General features: G+C 42.6%; 1 protein-coding gene across 1 annotated transcript; it reads left to right on the forward strand.

The window, feature by feature from the left end:
* Positions 1–566: 566 nt before the first annotated feature.
* Positions 567–23313, forward strand: TRIM6 (tripartite motif containing 6). The gene is made up of 8 exons (XM_073216081.1): positions 567–629; positions 15742–16234; positions 16704–16799; positions 17453–17683; positions 20219–20241; positions 21620–21720; positions 21998–22024; positions 22243–23313. The coding sequence occupies exons 2-8, from the start codon at positions 15809–15811 to the stop codon at positions 22803–22805; spliced, it is 1467 nt and encodes a 488-aa protein (XP_073072182.1). The 5' UTR covers positions 567–629; positions 15742–15808; the 3' UTR covers positions 22806–23313.
* The last annotated feature ends 204 nt before the right edge of the window (positions 23314–23517 follow it).

The following is a 23517-nucleotide window of genomic DNA, read 5'->3' on the forward strand; positions in this document are numbered from 1 at the left end:
CCTCTAGGCCTCCTTGGGTCAGGAATTCTGGCCTTCGTTTTCTTCTGAGTTGTTTTCTTGAGTTGTGCAACCGAGACCCTATAGTTACAATTCCCAATCTTCATAAGCTTTGCACATATTCAAAAGAACCTAAGAACATTTATGGACTCTTTGTTATATAAGTTATACAGTTTTTTAATCATATAGGTAAAAATTACACGATATAATTTCATATCTGCAATCTTAAATTATAAATGTTAGTCATCTTTTTACAAAACATGCCATTATGATGCTAAATAGTTATCGTTCCTTACTTGTATAACTAGATATTTTAATTAATATGTTACTGTGGAGTACAGGTGTACTAACAGTGTTATTGGAACACTGACAGTTTGTGGGGAAGCTAAAGGAAACTGCAGACTCCCTACAAGCGCTGTGTTCGGCACGGCCTCCACCTTCGCTGCGGGTCAGGTGCGGGGAACAGCCCTAAAGGCCTGCAGGCCAGGCCGACCCCCACCCCCGGGGCGCTGGCCTCCCGGGCGGGCCCAGCCGCCTCCCTCCCTCGGCCCGCCCCTTGCGCCGGTCTTTTGGCGTCCGAGCCGCAGCCGCAGCCGCAATTCCTCGGCTCCCATCCAGGCCGCGGGTCCCAGGTTAGTGAGCGGACCCGTTTCCCGGCCAGCCGTCCCGGGGGCGCCGTGAGTCGGGCCCGCGCTGCGGCTGGGTGCGCGTTCGCGGGCGGAGGAAGAGGGAGGAAGACCTCGCAGTGAGCTGCCTCAAGTTTGGGTAGTTTGTGTAAAGCGCAGTGGAAGTGAAGCCGGGGCTCTGGAAGCGGAAGGAGGCAGGGGACCGGCCGCTTTGGAAGCGCTGAGCCGGGCGCCGCCGGCGTGCGCTCTGAGGCCAGCGCCCTCCCCGCTCTCCTGCCTGCGAGCCCCGCGTGTCCCGGAGGCGGCGGCGAGGTGGGGCTGTGCGGGACCGAGGCTGGGGCCGGCCGAGAGCCCCGCGGTTCTGGGGAGGCGGCAGGGCCGGGCCGAGTCAGGCACCCGCCCCGAGGAGGCGGCCCGCTCTCGAACTCACACTCCCGGGTTTGCCCCCAAGGGCCTTGGCTGCCAGGTGCTGCTCACATCTGGAGCTTCCGTGGCCCCTCCTTGTCTCGATGTGCGGGTCACAGGGATTTGCCTGCAGTCTGTGGCGCGGCCACTCGTCACTTCTGACAGAGGTGATAGGGCAGTGAAACAGATGAGGCCCCCCGCCATTTGGAGGTCATGATACAATTTTATCTCTATTTTTCATTCTCTCTGCAAATGAGTTAAGTGAGATTAAGAACAAGGTTAATCAATCAAGACAGAAATGTGGTTAAGAACCTGTGCTGCCTGCGTTCAAGTTCCGACTCTGACACTGATCTCTTAAGAGATTATTTCTCCATCTATAAAATAGAGTAATACTTTTGGTGAGGATTAAGAGAGGCAGAGGTTTAAACACATGAGACTCTCGGACTAAATACTCAAATTATTGTCATTCTTGACAAACTCAGTGCCAACTTTTAAAAAAAAGCACAGTCAAAAGTTTTTGAATGTAGTGGGGAATAAAATACGCTAAAATGCACTATGATAGAAGAGACCTTGACTTCTAACCACTAAGCAAGTAAAAGTGCATCAGTTTTGAGAACTAGGAATTACAGATGCAAAAACAAAAACTGTAAGAATCTTAGAATCCTAAAAAAAATCAGCTAATGGGTTATCTAAACCTCAGGGAGAAGAAAGTAACCTGTGCAAGACAGGATTTTAATAATTTGCAAAGTTTCTTAATTATTACAAGTTTCTGAGATGCATGGGGTAGAGATTCTTTTGAAGTGAATTAAAGGCATCTTTGAAGCTGCTGATGTTCCAGTTCAAGTATTTGTCAAGTACCATCTGATAACCGGTTCCAGATAATAGGTTAAAGGAGACTATAACCCTAAACAAAGGTAAAAATTACTTACTACCTCAGCACAGGAAAACCCAATTCACTTATGAATGCAGCTTGCCACCTGTTGAGGTTTTCTCTTCACTTTCCCTAGAGCTCCCCAGCTTTGGGAGGCAGCCCTGACCATCTTCCTGCTAATTCATTCTGAGCCCCCAGCATGGAACAGTATTCCTTGCTCAGTCACTGACTTATTCTGAAAGCCATTTTGATACGGAATTGTGAGCTTCCATTCTAATAGGTGCTTCAGATCTAAGTATCAGTCTCTTTTCTGGCTCTTCCCCTTCCCACCCCCTCCTAGCTATTTTGCACCCTAAATTGCATTGACTTGAGAAAGAGGCTCCCTCACCTACGGCAGTACTTCTGAAGCTTTTATGTGCATAGGAATACCTGGAGATCCTTATTAAAGTGCAAATACTGAATTGATCAGGGTGAGCTGACATTCTGCATAAAGATTCCCCTGGATGCCTGTGCTGCTAGGTAGTGGACCACTTGACCTTTTCCAGGCATCTGCCTCTGATATAATGGCCCCACCTGGTCCTCAGTTTGGCTTCTTTCATTTGCTAATTTTGTGCACTGGGCTCTGGCACCTCAGGCTCTGGGATCTGCCCTCATACACCAGATTCATCTCTCAGCCCAGCCACACTGCCCGTGGAGCACGGCCTTAGTGGAACACACAGCCTCTCCTGTTTCCTCTGGGCTGCGCTCTGCTGCAGCAGGAAATGATCAAGGGCCTGCCAGTATGTGGCCAAGCATGCTGACTGAATTCCCCCCTCCACTTTCCCCAGCCTCAAATGTATAGTCTTTGAGGAGACAGCAACTCTGTTTTTTTCTGTTGAAAAATCCTTCTCTGTCTTGAATATCAAAGTAGAGCATTAGATGGAAAAGAAATACAGAAATATAACAGAGATATGTATGTTAGGAATGAAAGGACTTGGCTCAGTGTCGCAGGGAAATCAGATACAGTGAGACAAGAGACCAAAGTCAAGGAAGCAAAGTAAGTTTTAACACACTCTGCATAGAGTCACAGAGCGGGCCTGCCTAAGGTGAGACAGCCAGGCGTGGATGCTCATTCTGAGGCTTTTATGTGGTTTTTGGCAGGGCAGAGAGGTTCTTGATTGACATCTGTCAGCTCTCTAGGCTTGTTCTGACTGGTGAAATGGGGACAGGGGCTGTGCTGTGCCTGTGCCTGTGATGTTTCTTTTCTCAGGGACCCTGGACATTTCCTGAGTCACTCTTGGACCCTGTGGCTTCATCTGATTAACTCTTTGAGTCATTTCTGGCTTCCTGGTTCTATTTGATCAACTCCCTGAGTCATCTTTGGGGGGCTCTTCTTTCCATCCCACTCATTTCTGTCTTCTGCCTAACATATATAATTTTTAATTTCCTAGTGGCCTCATTAAAAAGTTAGAAGGAACAGGTGAAATTGATTTTAATGTACCTTATTTAACTAAATGTATCCAAAATTAGGCTGTATAATCAATATAAATATATATGTTATACAGTAACATATCTTTGGTGTCTAGCTTTCATTTTGCATAATGCTTTTAAGATTTATCTTGTGCCTGTAGCTCCATTTCATTGTTTGGTAATAAGCCATTGTATGGATATACCACAATTTGTTCATTTGCCAGTTAATGGGTTTATAGGTTATTTCCAGTGTTTGGCTCTTATTGCATTGCATTTATGAGGCAGAAACTCTCCCACAGAATAGTTTATATCAATAAATGTATGGACTGTTAGATGTTTTATTTTTTCTAACTAAATCTGAAATCCAGTGTGTATTTTTTTAATTAAGGTATCATTGATACACAATCTTACGAAGGTTTCACATGAGCAACATTGTGGTTATTACATTCACCCATATTAATCAAGTCCCCCATACACCCCATTGCAGTCACTGTCCATCAACATAGTAAGATGCTATAGAGTCACTACTTGTCTTCTCTGTGCTATACTGCCTTCCCCCTGACCCCCCTACATTGTGTATGCCAATCATAATGCCCCTTAATCCCCTTCTCCCTCTCTCCCTACCCCCTTCCCTTTAGTAACTGCTAGTCCCTTCTTAGAGTCTGTGAATCTGCTGCTGTTTTGTTCCTTCAGTTTTGCTTCCTTGTCATACATACTCCACAAATGAGTGAAATCATTTGGTACTTATCTTTCTCCGCCTGGCTTATTTCACTGAACATAATACCCTCTAGATCCATCCATGTTCTTGCAAATGGGAGGATTTGTTTTCTTCTTATGGTTGAATAGTATTCCATTGTGTATATGTACCACAACTTCTTTATCCATCATCTACTGATGGATACTTAGGTTGCTTCCGTATCTTGGCTATTGTAATACTGCTGTGATAAACATACAGGTGCATATGTCTTTGAATCAGGAATCTTGTTTTCTTTGGGTAAATTCCTATGAATGGAATTCCTGGGTCAAATGATACTCCTATTTTTAGTTTTTTGAGTGACCTCCATACTGCTTTCCACAATGGTTGAACTAATTTACATTCCCATCAACAGTGTAGGAGGGTTCCCCTTTCTCCGCATCCTCTCCAGCATTTGTTGTTCCTACTCTTTTCTATGTTGGCCATCCTAACTAGTGTGAAGTGTTACTTCGTTGTGGCTTTAATTTACATATCCCTGATAATAGCAATGTGGAGCATCTTTTCATGTGCCTGTTGGCCATCTGAATTTCTTCTTTGGAGAAGTGTCTGTTGAGATCCTACACCCATTTTTTAAATCAGGTTTTTTGGTTTTTGGGTGTTAAGGCATGTAAGTTTTTATATATTTTGGATGCTAACCGCTTATCAGATATGTCATTTATGAATATATTCTCCTGTACTATAGGATGCCTTTCTCTTCTACCAATGGTGTCCTTTACTGTAAAGAAACTTTTTAGCTTCATGTAGTTCCATTTGTTCATTTTTGTTTTTGTTTCCCTTGCCCAAGAGATATGTTTAGGAAAAAAAAAATTGCCCATGTTTATATTCAAGAGGTTTTTGCCTATGTTTTCTTCCAAGAGTTTTATGGTTTCATGACTTACATTCAAGTATTTGATCCATTTTGAGTTTACATTTGTGTATGGAGTCAGACAACAATCCAGTTACATTCTCTTACATGTAGGTGTCCAGTTTGCCAACATCAATTGTTGAAAAGGCTGTCATTTCCCCATTGTATATCCATGGCTTCTTTATTGTGTGTTAGTTAACCATGTATGCTTGGGTTTATATCTGGGCTCTCAGTTCTGTTCCATTGATCTATGGGTTTGTTCTTGTGCCAGTACCAATTTGTCTTGATTACTGTGGCTTTCTAGTAGAGCTTGAAGTTGGAGAGCAAAATCTCCCCAGCTTCCCCAGCTTTATTTTTCCTTCTGAGGATTGCTTTGGCTATTAGGGGTCTTTTGTGGTTACATATGAATTTTAGAACTATTCATTCTAGTTCTTTGAAGAATGCTATTGGTATTTTGATAGGTATTGCTTTGAATCTATAGATTGCTTTAGGCAGGATGGCCATTTTGACAATATTAATTCTTCCTATCCATTAGCACAGGATGTATTTCCATTTATTGAAGTCTTTAATTTCTCTAATGAGTGTCTTGTAGTTTTCAGGGTATAGGTATTTCACCTCCTTGGGTAGGTTTATTCTTAGGTATTTCATTCTTTTTGATGCATTTGTAAATGGAATTGTTTTCCTGGTTTCTCTTTTCTGTTTATCAGTGGTATATAGGAATGTCACAGGATTCTGTGTATTAATTTTGTATCCTGAGACTTCACTGAATGCAGTTATTCTAGTAGTTTTCGGATGAATTCTTTTGGGTCTTTTTATGTACAATGTCATGTCATCTGCAAACAATGACAGTTTAACTTCTTCCTTACCAATCTGGATGCCTTTTATTTCTTTGTGTTGTCTGATTGCTGTGGCTATTGCCTCCAGTACTATTTTGAATAAAAGTGGGCATCCTTGTCTTGTTCCCGATTTTAGAGGAAAAGCTTTCAGCTTTTCACTGTGAAGTATGATGTTGACTGTGGGTTTGTCATTTCTGGCCTTTATAAGGTTGAGGTACTTGCTCTCTATACCCATTTTGTTGAGAGTTTTTATTAGGAATGGATGTTGAATTTTGTCAAATGCTTTTTCAGCATCTATTGAGATGATCATGTGATGTTTATCCCTCTTTTTGTTGATGTGGTGGCTGATGTTGATGGATTTTTGAAAAGTCTACCATCCTTGCATCCCTGGAATAAATCCTATTTGATTATGATGGATTATCTTTTTGATGTATTTTTGAATTTGGTCTGCTAATATTTTGTTGAGTATCTTTGCATCTGTGTTCATCAGGGATATTTGTCTGTGATTTTCTTTTTTTGTGGTGTTTTTGTCTGGTTTTGGTATTAGAGTGATGCTGGCCTCGCAGAATGAGTTTGGAAGTATTTGCTTCTATTCTGCTTTTTGAAAAGCTTTAAGGAGGGATGGACATTTGGTCTTCATAAAAGTTTGATAAAATAAGTGGTGAAGCCATCTGGTCCAGGTGTTTTGTTCTAAGGTAATTTTTTGATTACCAGTTCAGTTTTATTGCTGTTCATTGGTCCATTCAGATTTTCTCTTTCTTCCTGGGTCAGCCTTGGAAGGTTATATTTTTCTAGAAAGTTGTCCATTTCTTCTAGGTTATCCAGGTTGTTAGCATGTAATTTTTCATAGTAATCTCTAATAAATCTTCTATTTCTGTGTTATCCATAGTATTTTTTCCTGTCTCATTTTTTATTCTGTTTATGTATGAGCACTCTCTTTTTTTCTTGATAAGTCTGGCAAGAAGTTTATCTATTTTGTTAATTTCCTTGAAGAACCAGCTACTGGTGTCATTGATTCTTTATATTGTTTTATTCTTTTTGATTTTATTTATTTCTTCTCTGATCTTTATTATGTCCCTCCTTCTACTGACTTTGGGCCTCATATGTTCTTCTTTTTCTAGTTTCTTTAATTGTGAGTTTAGACTGTTCTTTTGGGATTGTTCTTCTTTCTTGAGATAAGCTTGTATTGCTATATACTTTCCTTTAAGAACTGCCTTTGCTGTGTCCCACATATTCTGGGGTGTTGAGCTGTTGTTTTCATTTGTCTCCATATATTGCTTGATCTCTTTTTATTTGGTCAGTGATTCATTGATTATTTAGGAGCATATTGTTAAGACTCCATGTCTTTGTGGGCTTTTTGTTTTCTTTGCATAATTTATTTCTAGTTTCATACCTTTGTGGTCTGAGAAGCTGGTACAATTTCAGTCTTTCTGAATTTACTGAGGCTCTGTTTCTGTTCTACTATGTGATCTATTCTGGAAAATGTTCCATGTGCACTTGAGAAGAATGTGCTTCCTGGTGCTTTTGAGTGGAGTGTTCTGTAGATGTGTGTTAGGTCCATGTGTTTTACTGTGTTGTTCAGTGCCTCTGTCTCCTTATTTTCTATCTGGTTGATCTGTCCTTTGGAGTGAGTGGTATGTTGAAGTCTCCTAAAATGAATGTATTGCATTCTATTTCCCCCTTTAATTCTGTTAGCATTTCTTTCACACATGTAGGTGCTCCTGTGTTGGGTGCATAGATATTTATAATGGTTATATTCTCTTGTTGGACTGACCACTTTATCATTATGTAATTTCCTTCTTTGTTTCTTGTTACTTTGTTTTGAAGTCTATTTTGTCTGATACAAGTACTGCAACTCCTGCTTTTTTCTTCCTGTTATTTGCATGAAATATTTTTTTCCATCCCTTTACTTTTAGTCTGTCTATGTCTTTGGGTTTGAAGTGAGTCTCTTGTAGGCAGCATATAGATGGATCTTGCTTTTTTTATCCATTCTGCAACTCTGTGTCTTTTCTTGGTACATTCAGTCCATTTACATTTAGGGTGATTATCAATAGATATGAACTTATTGCCATTGCAGGCTTTAGATTCATGGTTACCAAAGGTGCAAGGGCAGCTTCTTTACTATCTAACAGTCTAACTTAACTCACTTATTATGCTATTTCGAACATAATCTAAAGGTTCTTTTTTTTTTCTCTCCCTTCTTTTTCTTCCTCCTCTACTCTTTATATATTAATTGTCATATCCTGTACTCTTTGTATATCCCTTGACTGATTTCGTGGGTAATTGATTTAATTTTGCATTTGGTTAGAAATTAATTGGTCTACTTCCTTTACTGTGGTTTTATTTTCTCTAGTGACAGTTATTTAGCCTTAGGAGCACTGCCATCTATAGCAGTACCTCCAAAATACACTGTAGAGATGGTTTGTGGGAGGTGTATTCCCTCCACTTCTGCTTATCTGGAAATTGTTTAATCCCTGCTTCAAATTTAAATGATAATCTTGCCAGGTAGAGTATTCCTGGTTGGAGGTCCTTCTGTTTCATTGTATTAATTATATCATGTCACTCCCTTCTGGCCTGTAAGGTCTTTGCTGAGAAATCTGTTGATAGCCTGATGGGTTTTCCTTTTTATGTGATCTTTTTTCTCTCTCTGGCTGCTTTTAATACTCTGTCCTTGTCCTTGGGTCTCTTATGTTGGGAGATCTGTGTGCCTCCTTCTTTGTATTCCTGTTCTCTAATATCTATTTCATTTACCCTCTCCTCTGCCTCATCTAAGCTTCTTTTAAATCCCTTCATTGTACATTTCATTTTGGATACTGTATTTTTCAAAGTTTCTGTCTCTTTCTTGAATTCCTCCCTGAGGTCATGAATATTTATCTATAGCTCCATGAGCATGTTTATGATTTTTATTTTTAAATCTTTATCAAGATTGGTGACTTCAGTTTTACTTAGCCCCCATCCTGGTGTTTGTGAGATTTTTGTTTGGACTAAATTCCTTTGCCATTTCATAATTCTAATAATCACTAAGGAATAATAACTATGTAGGCAGCACCCTCTAGTGCCCAGAAGCTCTTCTATCTGGAGCGTCCCAGCCCCTGGAGTGATGGCATGGGTCTCAAGATATCAGTACCAGTGCCTGCCAGGAGGAGAGAGCTCTTTCCTTTTTTCCTGGCTGCAGTGCCTGCCTCTGCTGCCAGGGCCAGTGGGATGAGTGCACAGGGAGGAGCCTCTGCATTATGCCCTTGTAGTCACCCTCCAGCTGGCCTGGTGCAATAGCGGGAGCAGCAGACAGGTGGATCAGTGCTGGCTTGGCGGAAGGTGCAGCAGCTTGCATTTCGCCATTGTGGGGCCTGCTGCATTGCCAGCCAGGGGGATGGAGCACCTGAAGCTCCTGAATGTTCCCATCCTGCTTGGCTGAGTGTGCTGGGACAATTTTGTCCACCTTTCCTTTATCTTGAGCAGCAAGCTCTGTGCAATCCTTGCCCCTTTAGCACCCCTCTTGCTGTTGGGAAGTCTTTCAAAGTGCCTGTCTTTCTTTTGTCCCAGAGCATCCCATTGTGGGTACCTGTTCTCCACAAACAGCTAGAATCTCAGTCTCTCCAAGTATTCCACCTGTGTTTGCTGTCCAACCTCTCTAATCTCCAGAGCACCATGTAATGTGGGTTTGTGCTCCTTGAGCAAATCTCCAGGGGTGGGTGTTTAGCAGTCCTGGACTTCTACTCCCTCCACACTCCATTTTTCTTTCTCCCACCAATGAGGTGGGGTGGGGATGGGCTTGGGTCCCTCCAGATCATGGCTTTGCTGCTTTACCCTTTCCGTAAGGTCTTCTCTTCCCCAGATGTAGGCAGTCTGTTGTAGTCTTCTTTTGGATCACTCTTTCAGGATTAGTTGCATTTGGTGTATTTTCGTGTTATATGTGGTTTTGGGAGGAGGTTTCTGCCTCATTTCTCATGCTACCATCTTGTTTAGTCCCCCATATGTATTTATACTTAAAATATATAATTTCAACTAGTGACATTTCAAGCGCTGAATAGCTGCATGTGGCAACCATATTTGAGAAAACAGTGTAATTTATGCTTAGAAGATCAGAAACCCAAGCCTCCAATTTTTCTCATTGCATTTCTTCTTTGTTTTGTTTTTGTCAGCTCTGATGGATAATAATTTATATCTAGTATGGTATCAATTTTAAGCACACAATTCTGTCAGTTTTGACATGTCAGCAGTTGTGTAACCACCAACAAAATCGTGATATATAAAGGGTATTTCCATCACCCCAAAAGTCTCCTTGTGTCTCTTTGCAATTCATTCCCTTTTCATAGCTGTGGGTACTGGCATCCACTGATATGCTTTCAATTAGTATAGCTTTCTCTTTTCTAGTATTTCATGTACATGAAATCATAGCAACTTATCTTTGGTGTCTAGCTTCTTTCATTTTGCATAATGCTTTTGAGATTTATCTTGTATGTGTCTGTAGCTCCATTTCATTGTTTGGTAATAAGCCGTTGTATAGATATTCCAGTTTGTTCGTTTGCCAAGTAATGGGTTTATGGGTTATTTCCAGTGTTTGACTATTATTTCATTGCATTTATGGTGCAGAAACTCTCCCCTGGGAGAATAGTTTTTACCAAGTACACTTTTGTCTGAAATTAATAATGTGAGTGCTACATGTGTTTTAGAGGGGAGATGGAGTGGCCCTTCAGTTAAAATACTAAGTAAAAATCACTAAAAATTTTTTATTAGACATTTTTTCAGAGCAGTTTTATTGTCCCAGAAAATAAAGGGAAAGGTACAGATATTTCCCACATACTCCCTATCCCACACATGCATAGCCTTCCTCATTATCCCCCACCAGACTGGCACATTTGTTAAAATTGATGCACCTGCATTGACACATCATAGTCACCCAAAGTCTGTAGTTTACATTGTGGTTCACTCTTGTTGTGCCTTCGTGGGTTTGGACAAATGCATAAAGGCATATATCCATCATTGTAATCTCATACAGAGTATTGAAACTGCCCTAAAATCCCCCGTGCTCTACCTGTTCTTGGCCTTCACCCCAACCCTTGGCAACCACTGATCATTTTATTGACCCTGTAGTTTTGCCTTTTCCAGAATATCATAGACTGAAATCACAGTCTGAAGCATTTTAGATAGACTTCTTTTGCTTAATAATATATATTTACCATTTTTCAAGTCTTATGCTTTAATAGTTCATTTCTTTTTAACACTAAACATTCCCTTGTTTGTACCACACAGTTTATTTGGCCACTCACCTATGAAGGACAACTTGGTTGCTTCCAGTTTTGAAGTTGCTAGAAACATCTTCATACACATAAGTTTTCATCTCCTTTGGGTAAAAACCAAGGAGGTAGTTGACAGATCATTTTGTAGGAGTATATTCGGTTTTGTATGAAGCCACCAAACTGTCTTTCTAAGGGCTCTCTGATTTTTGTCCCACTAGCAATGAATGAGAGTTCCTGTGGCTCCACATCATTGCCAGCATTTGGTGTTGTGTGTGTTCCAGATTTTGGTCATTCTAACAAGCCTATAGTGAGATTGCTGTTTTACTTTGCATTTCTCTCATGACATAATGCGGAGCATCTTTTCATGTTTATTTTCCATCTGTGTATCTTTGGTGAGATGTCTGTTAAAGTTTTGACTTGTTTTTTAATCAGGTTTTGGGTTTTTTTATTGTTGTTGAGTTTTAAGAGTTCTGTACTAAGTGTTTAGGGTAACAGTCCTTTATCAGATGTGTCTTTTGCAAATATTTTTCTCACTCTGTGGCTTGTCCTTTCATTTCTTGTGACATTATCTTTGCAAAGCAGTTTTTAATTTTAATGAATTCCAACTTGCTATTATTTATTTCATGGATTGTGTCTTTTGTGTTATAATGTTAGATGTAAAAATACATTACCTTTATGCTCAGTGAAATAAGCCAGGCAGAGAAGAAAAATACCATCTGATTTCACATATTTGTGGAATATAAAAGCAAAGCAAAACAGAAGGAACAAAAACAGCAGTAGATTCATATAGACACTGAGAAGTGACTGGTGGTTACCATGGGAGAGGGGTTGGGGTGAGTGAGTAGGGAGAGTGAAGGGGATAAGGGGCACAGAAATTTTCAATCATAAAGTAGGTTGGTCCTGGGGATAGTATAGCATGGAGAATCCAGCCAATGATTCTGTAACTTATTCCTATGTGACAGATAGTAGCTGTACTACTGGGGGTGAGGATTTAATAATATGGGTAACTGTTGAACCACTGTGTTGTATACCTGAAACTAAAATAAGACTTAAAAAATCAACAAAAATATCAATTAAGAAAAGACATTCCCATACCCAAGGTTATGTAGGTTTTCTCCTCTGTTATCTTCTAGGAGTTTCTCCTATCAACTTCATGTTTTACATTTAGGTTTTGATCCACTCCAAGTTAACTTTGATGAAGGGTATAAGGTACTTGTCTAGATTAATTTTACTGCATGTGGATGTCCTGTTGTCCCAGCACCATTATTGAAGAAAATACCTTCACTCCATGGTATCACCTTTGATCCTTTATGGAATCACACATGCTCTCAGCACCTATGGGTGAGGATTACAACAGGGACCAGGGCTAGTGTGACTTCAGCTAGGCAGTGTGTTTCTGAGTGGCTCCAAATAAGACTCCAGGTGGGCAGGCAGAGCAAATGGCCTCCAGTGAAAGTGATTCAATGCTGGAATAATAAATAAATTAGATTAAATGTCTCCAAAAAAATTCTCACTGTGATATAAGACAACAGTAATATAATTTAACAACTGAAAACTTTGCAGAATGAGAAAAAAATAGTGTTTTTCAATAAGGACATCTATCTTAATTCAGCCGAGACAAAAAAAATAAAGTTAGAGTAAGTTCTCGCATCTCTAGTTGTCTAGTTAAAGGTACTTCTAGCTTTCTTACCTGATCTTGTCCCAGACACACAGAGACAAACTGGGTCAGGTCCAGCTTTCTCACATGGTCCTTAAATGCCATCTCATTAAATCTTGTTTTGAATTGAGATAGCTGATTTTTCTCTAGGTCCAAAAGAAGTAAGAAAATCTGAAAGCAGGTGAGAAAGTGATTCATTCATTCGTATAACAGATATTATTAGAGTTGCCAATCTACCATAACGGCTCTGTCCCTGGTAAAAATACTGAAGAGGCCCTTTTCTTCAAGGTAAGAGGTAAGGGTCCTGAAGGATTGGAGAGCTGTGGCCCCCATAGGTGTTTTTATTCATTTTTATTGAGACTCCTCTACACATTGACTCAGGTAATTGTCATAATTACACTCTTAGGGAGGGATTGATTTTGGCAGTTCACAAAAGATTAAGCCATGTCAGATCAGGAATTACCCTAGTGTTGCAGAACTAGGACCATACATTCAGGATGCAGACCTGGGTCTGTGTTACTGTATTGCCTGTGCTTTCTCTTCTGCCCCATGGTGCCAGCCTAAGGGAAGCAGCCCACGTCCCTGGAATGAAGCAGAGCTTGGCTAGAGAAGGAGCCTACAGATAATTTAGGAAGAGCTGCAGAATGCTTTCAAATGCCAGGAGGAAGGGACTGCTATGCTGAATCAGTGCAGCCAAAACCAGAAAACAAGCACCAGTCAGGACATGGACAGAAACAAGCCAAGGCACATCACGATCTATCTGCATGGCCTTCCAGGTGGTATGGGTGGCATGAAGAAATGTTTTTCGTAAGAACTAGGCAGGCCAATGAGATGGGCTGGTTAGCAGCTTGACATTTGGAGCTACATAAAACCAGTTTATAATCTTCACTCTGTCATTTGCTCCATCTGAGGCTATTGGTGATTAAATATCTTCTTAAGAAATTCACTTTTCACATTCGTAAAATAGGTGTCATTAAACTTATAACCTGATAGAATTAGCATAGGATTTGGTCACATAATGTCTGTAAAGCATTCAGCCTTTGCCTAGCACATAAAAAGTAATTAGAAAATGGTATTGGTGATTATTTCCTGCCTTTCTTCCACTATTCCATGAAACAAATACTTTTATGCATATATATTTATATGCATGAATGATGATTTTCTTTGGCTATGTCTTAAAAAATGGATTTGTTTCCTGCTGGAAGTCGAAACGTTATACCTATTGGTAAGTATTTATTACGTGCATCATTATCTCCCCACCAAATACAGCAGTACTATGCTGGACTCTGAGACCTCCCATAGCATGCCTTGTGTCAAAGCTTTGGGGTTGGAGAGCTCTGAAATGAAGCCACCAGGTAACCTTCCGCTCTCCTTTCAACCTCTCATACAATTTTTTTTTAACTGAGCTATAGTCCACATAATATAAAATGCAATGGGGTTTTTTGGTAGAATCACACAGCTATTCAACAAGCACCACTCTCTCATTCCAGAATATTTTCATCACCCACAAAAGAAATCCTAAACCCACTAGCAGCCACTCCCCATTCCCTCTCCTGGCAACCACTAACCTACTTTCTGGGTTTATATACTTGTCTACTCTAGACGTTTCATATAAGTAGATATAATAAGTGGTATTTTATGTCTGGCTCCATTCACTTAACACAGTGTTTTCAAGGTTCATCCATGATGAGCAAGTATCAGTATTTCTTACCTCCCTCCCCCCATTTTTACACATTTATCCAGTTAGTGATTCCAAAACTCTGTCTCAAAATGCTCTAAGTCCTCTTTGTCCCATCCAGCCCCCACATACCTCACATCCTCTGAGAACTGTCCTGTCACTAGAACATGTGGCCTCGACCACCTACCCGTCCCCTCTCCCGACACGTGGAGGCTCCTGTAGGAGTTTGTGATGGGCCCTGGGAAATGTCTCCGCCGCGTGGGAACTCTCCCGTTCCCACACTCCTTAGGCACGGGGTCTGTGTCTGACTTTTCACCACTGCTTCCACTGACTGACTGGTTAATGTTTTGAGGTTCAGGACAGAGCTTTGAACCAGGACTCTGGACATGTCAGGTTATGCCAATTCTAGGACTTAATAAGATATGTGATTTTATAAAGTCATTTAAGGTCTCTTTATTTCCTTACAAAGGGTCAAAACTACTCTTACTTATTCAGAGTTTTCCTATGAGGGATAGAGAAAACAGAGGAATGTGATTTCCACATCACAGCCACTTATAAAAGTGTTAGTTGTAGAAATATGACCTCATGTTATTGTGGTCAGTGTTTCTTTGGGTTTTTCTGGGAAGATGACTGTGAGAGACGAAAGGGCTGTATGTAGAACAGCAGTTAGAAGGTGGAAGCATCTTCACAAATAAATGATCCTTTGAACTTGGGAATTAGACACTGGAGAGCAATACCTGAGTAATGGCATAAAGAAGCAAAAATGCTCATGAGAAAAGTCTAATCATCTATGGAGGAATTAGGAGAAAGATCTAGAACCTGTGTATCTAGATTTTTATTCACCTGAAGTTGAGAACCTGTGTGTCAGGCACTGGTAGGTCTGAGGATACAGCAGTGAACTGTTTAACTGTGGTAATAAGAAAAATCAAACAGGTACGTATATCGAGAGTGCTTTAGCTGAGCAGACCCTTTGATAAGGAACATGTAAGGAGAGAGCTGAATGAAGTCAGAGTCAGGCAGATGTCAGGGCAAAGCCTTTTGCTTGCAGCAGTACCGGCCAGTGCAAATATCCTGAGGCAGCAGCGTGGTTTGGTGCTTTTAACATTGAGGGCGTGTTTGTGGTGGGCTGAGACAAGGTGAGACACAGTGGTGCATACAGGGCCACTCCTCTCTGGGGCCTTAGTTTGCCCCTCCAAACAATAGGAGTGAAAGGGAGTCATCAGTATTGCTCTAATGAGGGTGAAAATTGATGTCTAATGTGAACTGGGGTAAAGAACATGTTGGGAGTTACCCCAGGGGTCTGACCTCTTTATCCAAAATAGTCAGCATCCCTTTTTCCTTCCTCATCTCTTATGCTGACCCTTTTTTTTGTTTGCCCATCTAGCACGATTCTGGAAGCAGGAAGTACCTTAGACCTGAGAGCTGGGCAAGCAGGAGCCAGGGGAGTGGCTATGATGACTTCAGCAGTGCTGGTGGACATACGAGATGAGGTGACCTGCCCCATCTGCCTGGAGCTCCTCACGGAACCCCTGAGCCTGGACTGTGGCCACAGCTTCTGCCAAGCCTGCATCACAAGGAGTAGCAAGGAACTGGTGATCGGCCAGGAAAGGGAGAGCAGCTGTCCTGTGTGCCAGACCAGCTACCAGCCTGGGAACCTGCGGCCCAATCGGCACCTGGCCAACATAGTGGAGAGGCTCAGGGAGGTGTTGTTGGGCTCAGGCAGGCAGCTGAAGGTGATTCTCTGTGTGCACCATGGGGAGAAACTCCAGCTCTTCTGTAAGGAGGATGGGAAGCTGATTTGCTGGCTCTGTGAGCGGTCTCAGGAGCACCGCGGTCACCGCACCTTCCTCATGGAGGAGGTTGCTCAGGAGTACCAGGTGGGAGCCCAGGAGTGCCAGCTGGTGGGAGACAGGGAGGAACAGAGTACTTGGCAGATTTTAACTTCATGATCTAATCTAATTTCTCTGTAGTCTTTCCATTTAACCAGAGGAATGAACCTAGAAAATGCCCCATGGCCAAGAGTAGACAGAGATTTTATCTCTTGCTCCCAAGATCAGCTCTGCATGGCCTTTTGAGAAGAGGACGCTGCTGGGGGCAGAGTGTGGGGGCTTGGTGGATTGAGGGTCGGGGGTTTGCTGGCAGTGAGTTTTCCCCGGGAGGGAGGAGAGGCAGCTTGCTCCCATTGGTTTCCATTCCCTGTGTGTAGAAGATACTTGGGTGTTCTCAGTTTTCCAACCTAGGGCAAGACAGGCTTCTTCTGAGGTCAGAATAATCTCTACCCCATTATTCCACATCCAGGCACTGAGACAATGCTTGACCCTGCTTGACTTGATATGTTTCTTCCAGGAGAAGTTCCAGGAGTCTCTGAAGAAGCTGAGGCAAGAGCAGCAGGAAGCTGAGAAGCTTAAAGCTGTTATCATGGAGAAGAGGGCATCCTGGAAGGTAAGGGATTATTCCAGAGGTGTCCTGGCACAAGAAGCAGGATGGGCATGGGAACACAGGCACAGAAACTTGTCTTGTCTGTTCCCGACTGGATGGAGGAGCTTCCCACCACCTAGCCCACCACAGCAACACCCAAGGGTGTTCTTGGTGTGTGGGGGAAGGGGGAATTAGAAAATGAACAAATCAAAAGGGAATCTAGGTATTTTAAAGACAGTCCCATAGGAGAGGAGCCATGGCCATTGACAGCCCCTAATTTCTGGATTAGACCTTGTTTTGCAGTTTCAAGCTCTGAAACCTCCTGGAAAGACAGGTTGGCACAGGCCAATCATACCTACGTCAGTATTCAGAACTAGAAGGGAGGCCAATGCCGAGGCTTAAGAGGCCAGGGAGGCTGCTTGGAATCTGACCCTAACCCGGGCATTGCAGTCTGCGTCTAGGAGGCCGAGGTAAGGCCACCTGGGGCTAGTGGTCTGGGAAGAGTTGAAGAGACAGAGGGCAAGAACAGGCTCTGCAGGACTTACTGCCCCGTTTCCACCGCCTCTCCCAGTGAGACCTGCCAGGAGGGCAGAGCTGAGCCTGACTCCCCCACCCTCTGTAGAGGAGACCCTTAGCTCAGCAGCCTAGCAGACTCTTTCTCTTCCATGTTCCTGAAGAATCAGATGGAACCTGAGAGACACAGGATCCAGACAGAGTTCAGTAAATTGAGAATCATCCTGGACAAAGAGGAGCAGCAGCAACTGAAAAATCTGGAGGAGGAAGAGAGGAAGGGACTGAGTATTTTAGAAGAGGCTGAGAATGAGCTGTTCCAGCAGAACCAGTCGCTGAGAGAACTCATCTCACATCTGGAGTGGCGGTGTCAAGGGTCGGCAGTGGAGCTGCTGCAGGTGAGACTCATGAGGGTGCCCCCAGCCAGAGAGTGGGGGCATGAAGGCGCCCCCAGCCTGGGAGTCGGGGCAAAGAGAGTCTGATTTCCATTCCTTATGATATGGGGCTGATAGCCTAGTAGGGGCAAAAAAACTTCCCTTTGACCCTCCCATGCCTTTTTCTTAATAAACTGTGCAGAAGTCATGTATAACACATAGGATAATTAAAAGTACACATGCTAAGGGAATGTCTCATTTTTATTTATTATATATAAAAAGTTCATTAGATACTGTGGAGAAGATGTATTGTATCCTGTGAGGTTCTATGGCAGCATTTCTGAATCTCAGCATTATTGACATTTTGGCCTGGACAATTCTTTGCTCTGGGGGCGCCCTGTACATTGTAAGATGCTCAGCAGCATCCCTGGTCTCCATCCACTAGATGCTAGTAGAACCGCTCCAGCTGTGACAGCCGAAAGCCCTCCACACATTGCCATATGTCCCTGCCTAGGGGTGCATATCCCCTCTCCCCTGTCCCCTTGTTGAGAATCGCTGGCCTCTGGGCACTGGTTTTCTCTGATGCTGTTTGGGGATTTGTCAGGTATTTCTCTTTCAAGTTACTCATAAGGAAACATATACCAAGCTTATCAAGCTTACCAAACTCAAGTACTGAGACATTCTTTATGTAGTCTCTAGCCTTTCTGTGCTTTCACTATCTTCTCTGGGGCAAAATCATTTAACGTGTTGTAATAGGAGTTTGCACACATCTTTTAGGGCTTGAAGAAAACTGGGCTCTGGTCAGTATGTTGGGGTTGTTGGGAGGGTGCAACATGGCACATCTAGAGATATTTGATGGAGCTTGAGCTGAGGTTGAAATCTGAGCAGGTACTTTCTGTGTAGCATGAATATAGTGTGACTGAAGTGGAGGCCAGATGTACCTTGTGACATTATAGAACCTTCAGACTGTTCTTTATTTTCTGTTTGCCCTCTTGCCTCCCTCTTGCTCTCCTTTTGCTGGTAGAATCATTATTTCCTTACTTGTTCTTGGACCCTATTTTTGGGGTCATGGGGTAGTTGCTTTCCACCTGTTGGAGCTTTTCCTCAATCACCGCTGCTGGCTTCATATCTTCATTTTGTTCTTGCTGGCCTTTTATTTTCATCTTTGGTGTTGGGTTACCCTAATACTTTCCACCCACCTTGTTCTAGCCCCTCCATGGGCTCCTCAAGCTGTAAAAATTCCTCTATAAGTGCAAAGGGATCATGAATTTATATCCTCATCCAAGCACCTGTGAAGGCTCTCAGCCCCATTAGTATGACTGCCTGATGGGCATTTTAACTTGAGTGCTACGTCACAGTCAATTTTTCCAGAACTTGTCCATCACTGCCACATTCCTCCTTCTATTTTCCCTATCTGTGTGACATTGCTTCCCATTAAGATTGATAGCCAGATGCAAGCCTGCAGCTTTCAAGTTTCAAATTATGAACCCTGAGAATACAGCTAATGTAAGAGAAATAGCTGAGAAAGGACTCACTGATCTGATTGTGGAGTTGCTTAGTACAACCCTTACGAGTGATGGGACCCTGGAAGCTGCATGTAAGCTGACACACCTACCACCCCTACTACTTCCTATATTCAGGCCAGTTTGATTCCTCCTGTGTTACACTGATCAAACCGTGGACCTTTTCTCCAGCATCATTAAGGTGGATAGAGCAAAAGTTAGGGAGACCAAACAGGAGGCCAGGAGGTAGCTCTGCACAAACAATGCAGGCAGTATCAGTGACCAGGTGAAGAGCAGGTGGCTAAGAGATTAAGGATGTGAAATGGGCAGCTTGGTTTAAGATGAAACATCATGGTGAATATAAAGTCATTTTTAGGAGAGTTTTTTGTCTAAATTTGTTGACTGAATGGATGTTCGTATCACTGAAGAAGATGGAAGATAACAGAGACCTCATGGTTTCAGGAAAAGTAAGTTTTCTTTTAAACATCTTGAGTTTGTGGTACCATGGCTCATTGGCTGGGTGTGTAAGAAAAATCTGAGCAGAAGTACAGATTTTGGAATTATAACACATGTGTGCATTAAAATCAGGAAAAATAGATGACATCAGCAAAGGTAGCATAGAAGGCTAATGGAGGTGAGGTTTGAGAGACAACCACAGGTAAGGCCCTTGTATCCTTAGCAACCAGAATGTAAGCATCTTGAGGGCAGAAATTATAATTTAATCATGTGGGATTCTCTAGTGCCAGTCACAATGCAAATAATAGATGATATACATATATATATATAAAACATTATACATACATGCACACACATACCCACACACTGTTGTAACAACAAAGCTAATAATGAATGAATGAATTTCCTGACATCGCTGTGTAGGGCCTTGGGGACAGTTCTACCCTGAGTTCTTATCCACTTTGTGGCCCCCATATATCAGGGCCATCTTTATTCCCATCATATCACAAGGTGGTGGGTATGGGATGAGGAACATGGGAGACGCTATATTAGAGGATAAGGCCTATTACTCCTTGACTTAACATGTCTCTTTCCTCCCTAGGATGTGAGTGATGTCACAAAAAGGTAGGAGAACATGAGGTGGTTCCCTTGGATTAACAAAAGATCCCTATATCCATAGAGTTAATGTGTGTTCAGTGGGAAAGGGAAAAAAAGTCACAAGACAGGAGAGATCTAGGACTGTAGTGTCTTGAACTGCTCATCATGAGAATTTTGGGGTCCCTAAAGATAAAGGGATGGCCCAGTTTCTGTGGTAGGAGAATTTGGGTGATAGGGAGTTCACAAACTGGGGACGGTAGTGTCTTTTTAAGCATAAAGGGTTGCAGTACCATTGACTCCCCTAGTCCCCCGCAATGGGACTCCTTTTTCCCAAACCTCTGTACCTGCTTCCAGCCCTAATTCCAGTAGTTTACAGCTCCTTCAAACTATACAAGTTTTTGTTTGTTTGGTTTTGTTTTTTTTGTCCATGTATATTATCAGAGGGAAATTTCCCATCTGCATTACTTCGCAAGATCAAAGAATCAGCGCTTAGAACATCTGCCTTAAATTTCCCTTTCTCCCTTGGCTTTGGACAGTCCATGCCTTGCTCAACCTAGTTCCCCTCAGATGCCCATCTTGCTCAGTTACACTAAAAACATACCTGAGGTCTTGAGAAGAGTGGTTTTAACCCTGGAACAGAGCTTGTTCTCTTCTCTTTCACATACTGTAGAATCCCATCCATCAGGGTGACTTCTAAAGTTGCCCACATACCTGGTACCTTTCAGCTCCTCCCAGACACATGGAATATGGAGCCTGCTGTCCCTTCTCAAGTCTTCACTCTCCATCTGGAGGTGAAGGTGTTGTCTCCTTTCTCCAACTGGCGTAACATTGAGAGAGTGAATCTTAAGATGCCATTCTGAAGGCCCTTATTCCTTGGCCTCTGGGAGATCCTGAGGCCTAAGCTCACAGACTCTTCAGAAGGGAGCTCTTCACTTTACGGTCTCAAAGCCCCAGCTGGCTGCAGGTTCCTGGGGTTCTGCCTGTCGACACGCAGATATCTCCAGCCCCTGTGGTAGACCCTCTATGATGACACTGACATGTAAAGTGTTTTGTATTGTTTTACAGGTAGCAAAAGATTTCCCAGCCATTATTTGATTTAATTTTATGCAATCTCTAGGATATAGAGAGAAAGAAGGGAGATTTACTGTATCTTACAAAAATAACAAAACAAACAAATTGAAGCTTTGACAGGTTAAATCTTACCAAAGTTGACACATATTGTGGGAAACTAGTTTCTAGTCCAGGTCTTCTGGATCCCCTGCCAGGGTTCTTTGCAGAACCATGCTAATTTTCTTGAGGAAGAGCATTGAAGCTCTCCAGGGAGCCTGGGAGTTGAGGGAGACACAGATGCTGGAGGGACCCAAGGTCAGCCGTGTAGGAGGTTCATGAGGTCTCGTCTCTCCAGGAGTGAGTTCTGCACTTTGAAGAAGCCAGAAGCTCTCCCCACCAAGCTGAAGAGTGTGTTTCGAGCCCCAGATCTGAAAAAGATGCTGCGAGTGTTTAGAGGTGAGCAGATTGAGGGGACAGAGTTTGGAAGTGGGATTACTGTGGTAGCAAGAAATAAATGAATAGAGGGCATAGTTGGTATTTGGGAATAGTGGCAAAGAGAGGGAGGGGCATAATGGGCTGAAGAAGATGTGGTTCATATTTAAGGGGGGATGAAGTGTCCAGCTCACATCCTTAAAAATTCCCTGCCTCACCCCTCACTCAGGTAGGGGGAGAGACATCACACCTGAGACTCTCGGTTCTGTACAATATGACTGACTTTTTTTCATCATTACAGAACTGACTGATGTCCAGAGCTACTGGGGTAAGCAGAAACCATGCCTTTTTGAGCTGCATGTTCTTATGCTCTTTCACGTGCTCTTCCCTAGACAGACCCGCACATGCTCTCAGGTTTGAGGTGTAGTTACCTCCCCTAGCCCCCACCATGCAGTTCCAGTTCTGTGACCCTCTTCCTTTGTCCCGTCAGTGCCGTAAGCCCCACACACCCATTCTCACCTGCTCACGTTGTGCCTTTTCCCACAGTGGATGTGACTCTGAATCCACACACAGCTAACTTAAATCTCGTCATGTCTAAAAACCGGAGACGGGTGAGATTCGTGGGTGCAAAGCTGTCTGGGTCTTACCTGGAGGAGCATTTTGACTGCGGTGTCCTGGGCTCTCAGCACTTCTCCTCAGGAAAACATTACTGGGAGGTAGATGTGGCCAAGAAGACCGACTGGATCCTGGGGGTGTGCAGTAATCCAGCGGGGCCTACGTTCTCTTTCCACCAGTTCACAAACAACCAGAGTGTTTACTCCCGATACCAGCCTCAAAGTGGATACTGGGTGATTGGGCTACACCACAAACACGAATATAGAGCCTACGAGGAATCCTCCTCTTCCCTGCTCCTCTCCATGATGGTGCCCCCTCGCCGTGTTGGGATTTTCTTAGACTATGAGGCTGGTACTGTCTCCTTTTATAATGTGACAAACCATGGCTTCCCCATCTACACCTTTTCGAAATACTACTTTCCCACCACCCTTTGTCCATATTTTAATCCTTGCAACTGTGCGGTCCCGATGACCCTGCGTCGCCCGAGCTCCTGAACGGTCTGCAGCCCCACCCTCATCTGGGCGGTTCCCTCTGAGGTTCAGCAGCACTTCTCTTAAGTTTGTATTTTTCTGCATTTCACCTCTTTCTCTTGAACATTTACTAAATGCTAGACCAACACCCAGTGGTGATAGCTAACATCCTTGACTAATTATTTATAGATTTTGACATGGGCTGGGGGTAAGTTTCACCATTTTACTGGAAAGCACACTATTTGATGATTTGTTGAGTCATGGAATCAAACTGAGGAAGTTATTTTTCTCTTCATTTGCTATTAAGTTTTTCTACTGAATGAAAAATTGGATTTCAACAGATATTGTCTCTAATTGCTATGGTAACCATGTGTCTTTTTATTCTGTTACTGGAATACATCGATTTGTTTCAGTTGTTAAATCTAACAAATTCCTGAAATAAACTTATTCTTCACATGAAATACTGTATTTGCTTTTTGGTAATACACGATGTAGGTTTTGTTTTCACCTGTTTATAAAAGAAGTTTACCTGTAATTGTATATTCTTGCAACATCCTTGTCAGATATTACAAAATGCAATAAATGAGCAAAGGAATTGCCATATATTTGTGTAAGTATATATAGGATCTGAAAGGAAAGGAGCGACACACAGCAGCAATTTACCAGAGAATTCCACTTTATTAGAGAAAGGTGCTGGGTTATATAGGAAGGGGCATGGGGTGATTGTGGTGTTACT

This window comes from Manis javanica, chromosome 11 (genome assembly GCF_040802235.1).
Source record: "Manis javanica isolate MJ-LG chromosome 11, MJ_LKY, whole genome shotgun sequence".
Taxonomy (NCBI): domain Eukaryota; kingdom Metazoa; phylum Chordata; class Mammalia; order Pholidota; family Manidae; genus Manis; species Manis javanica.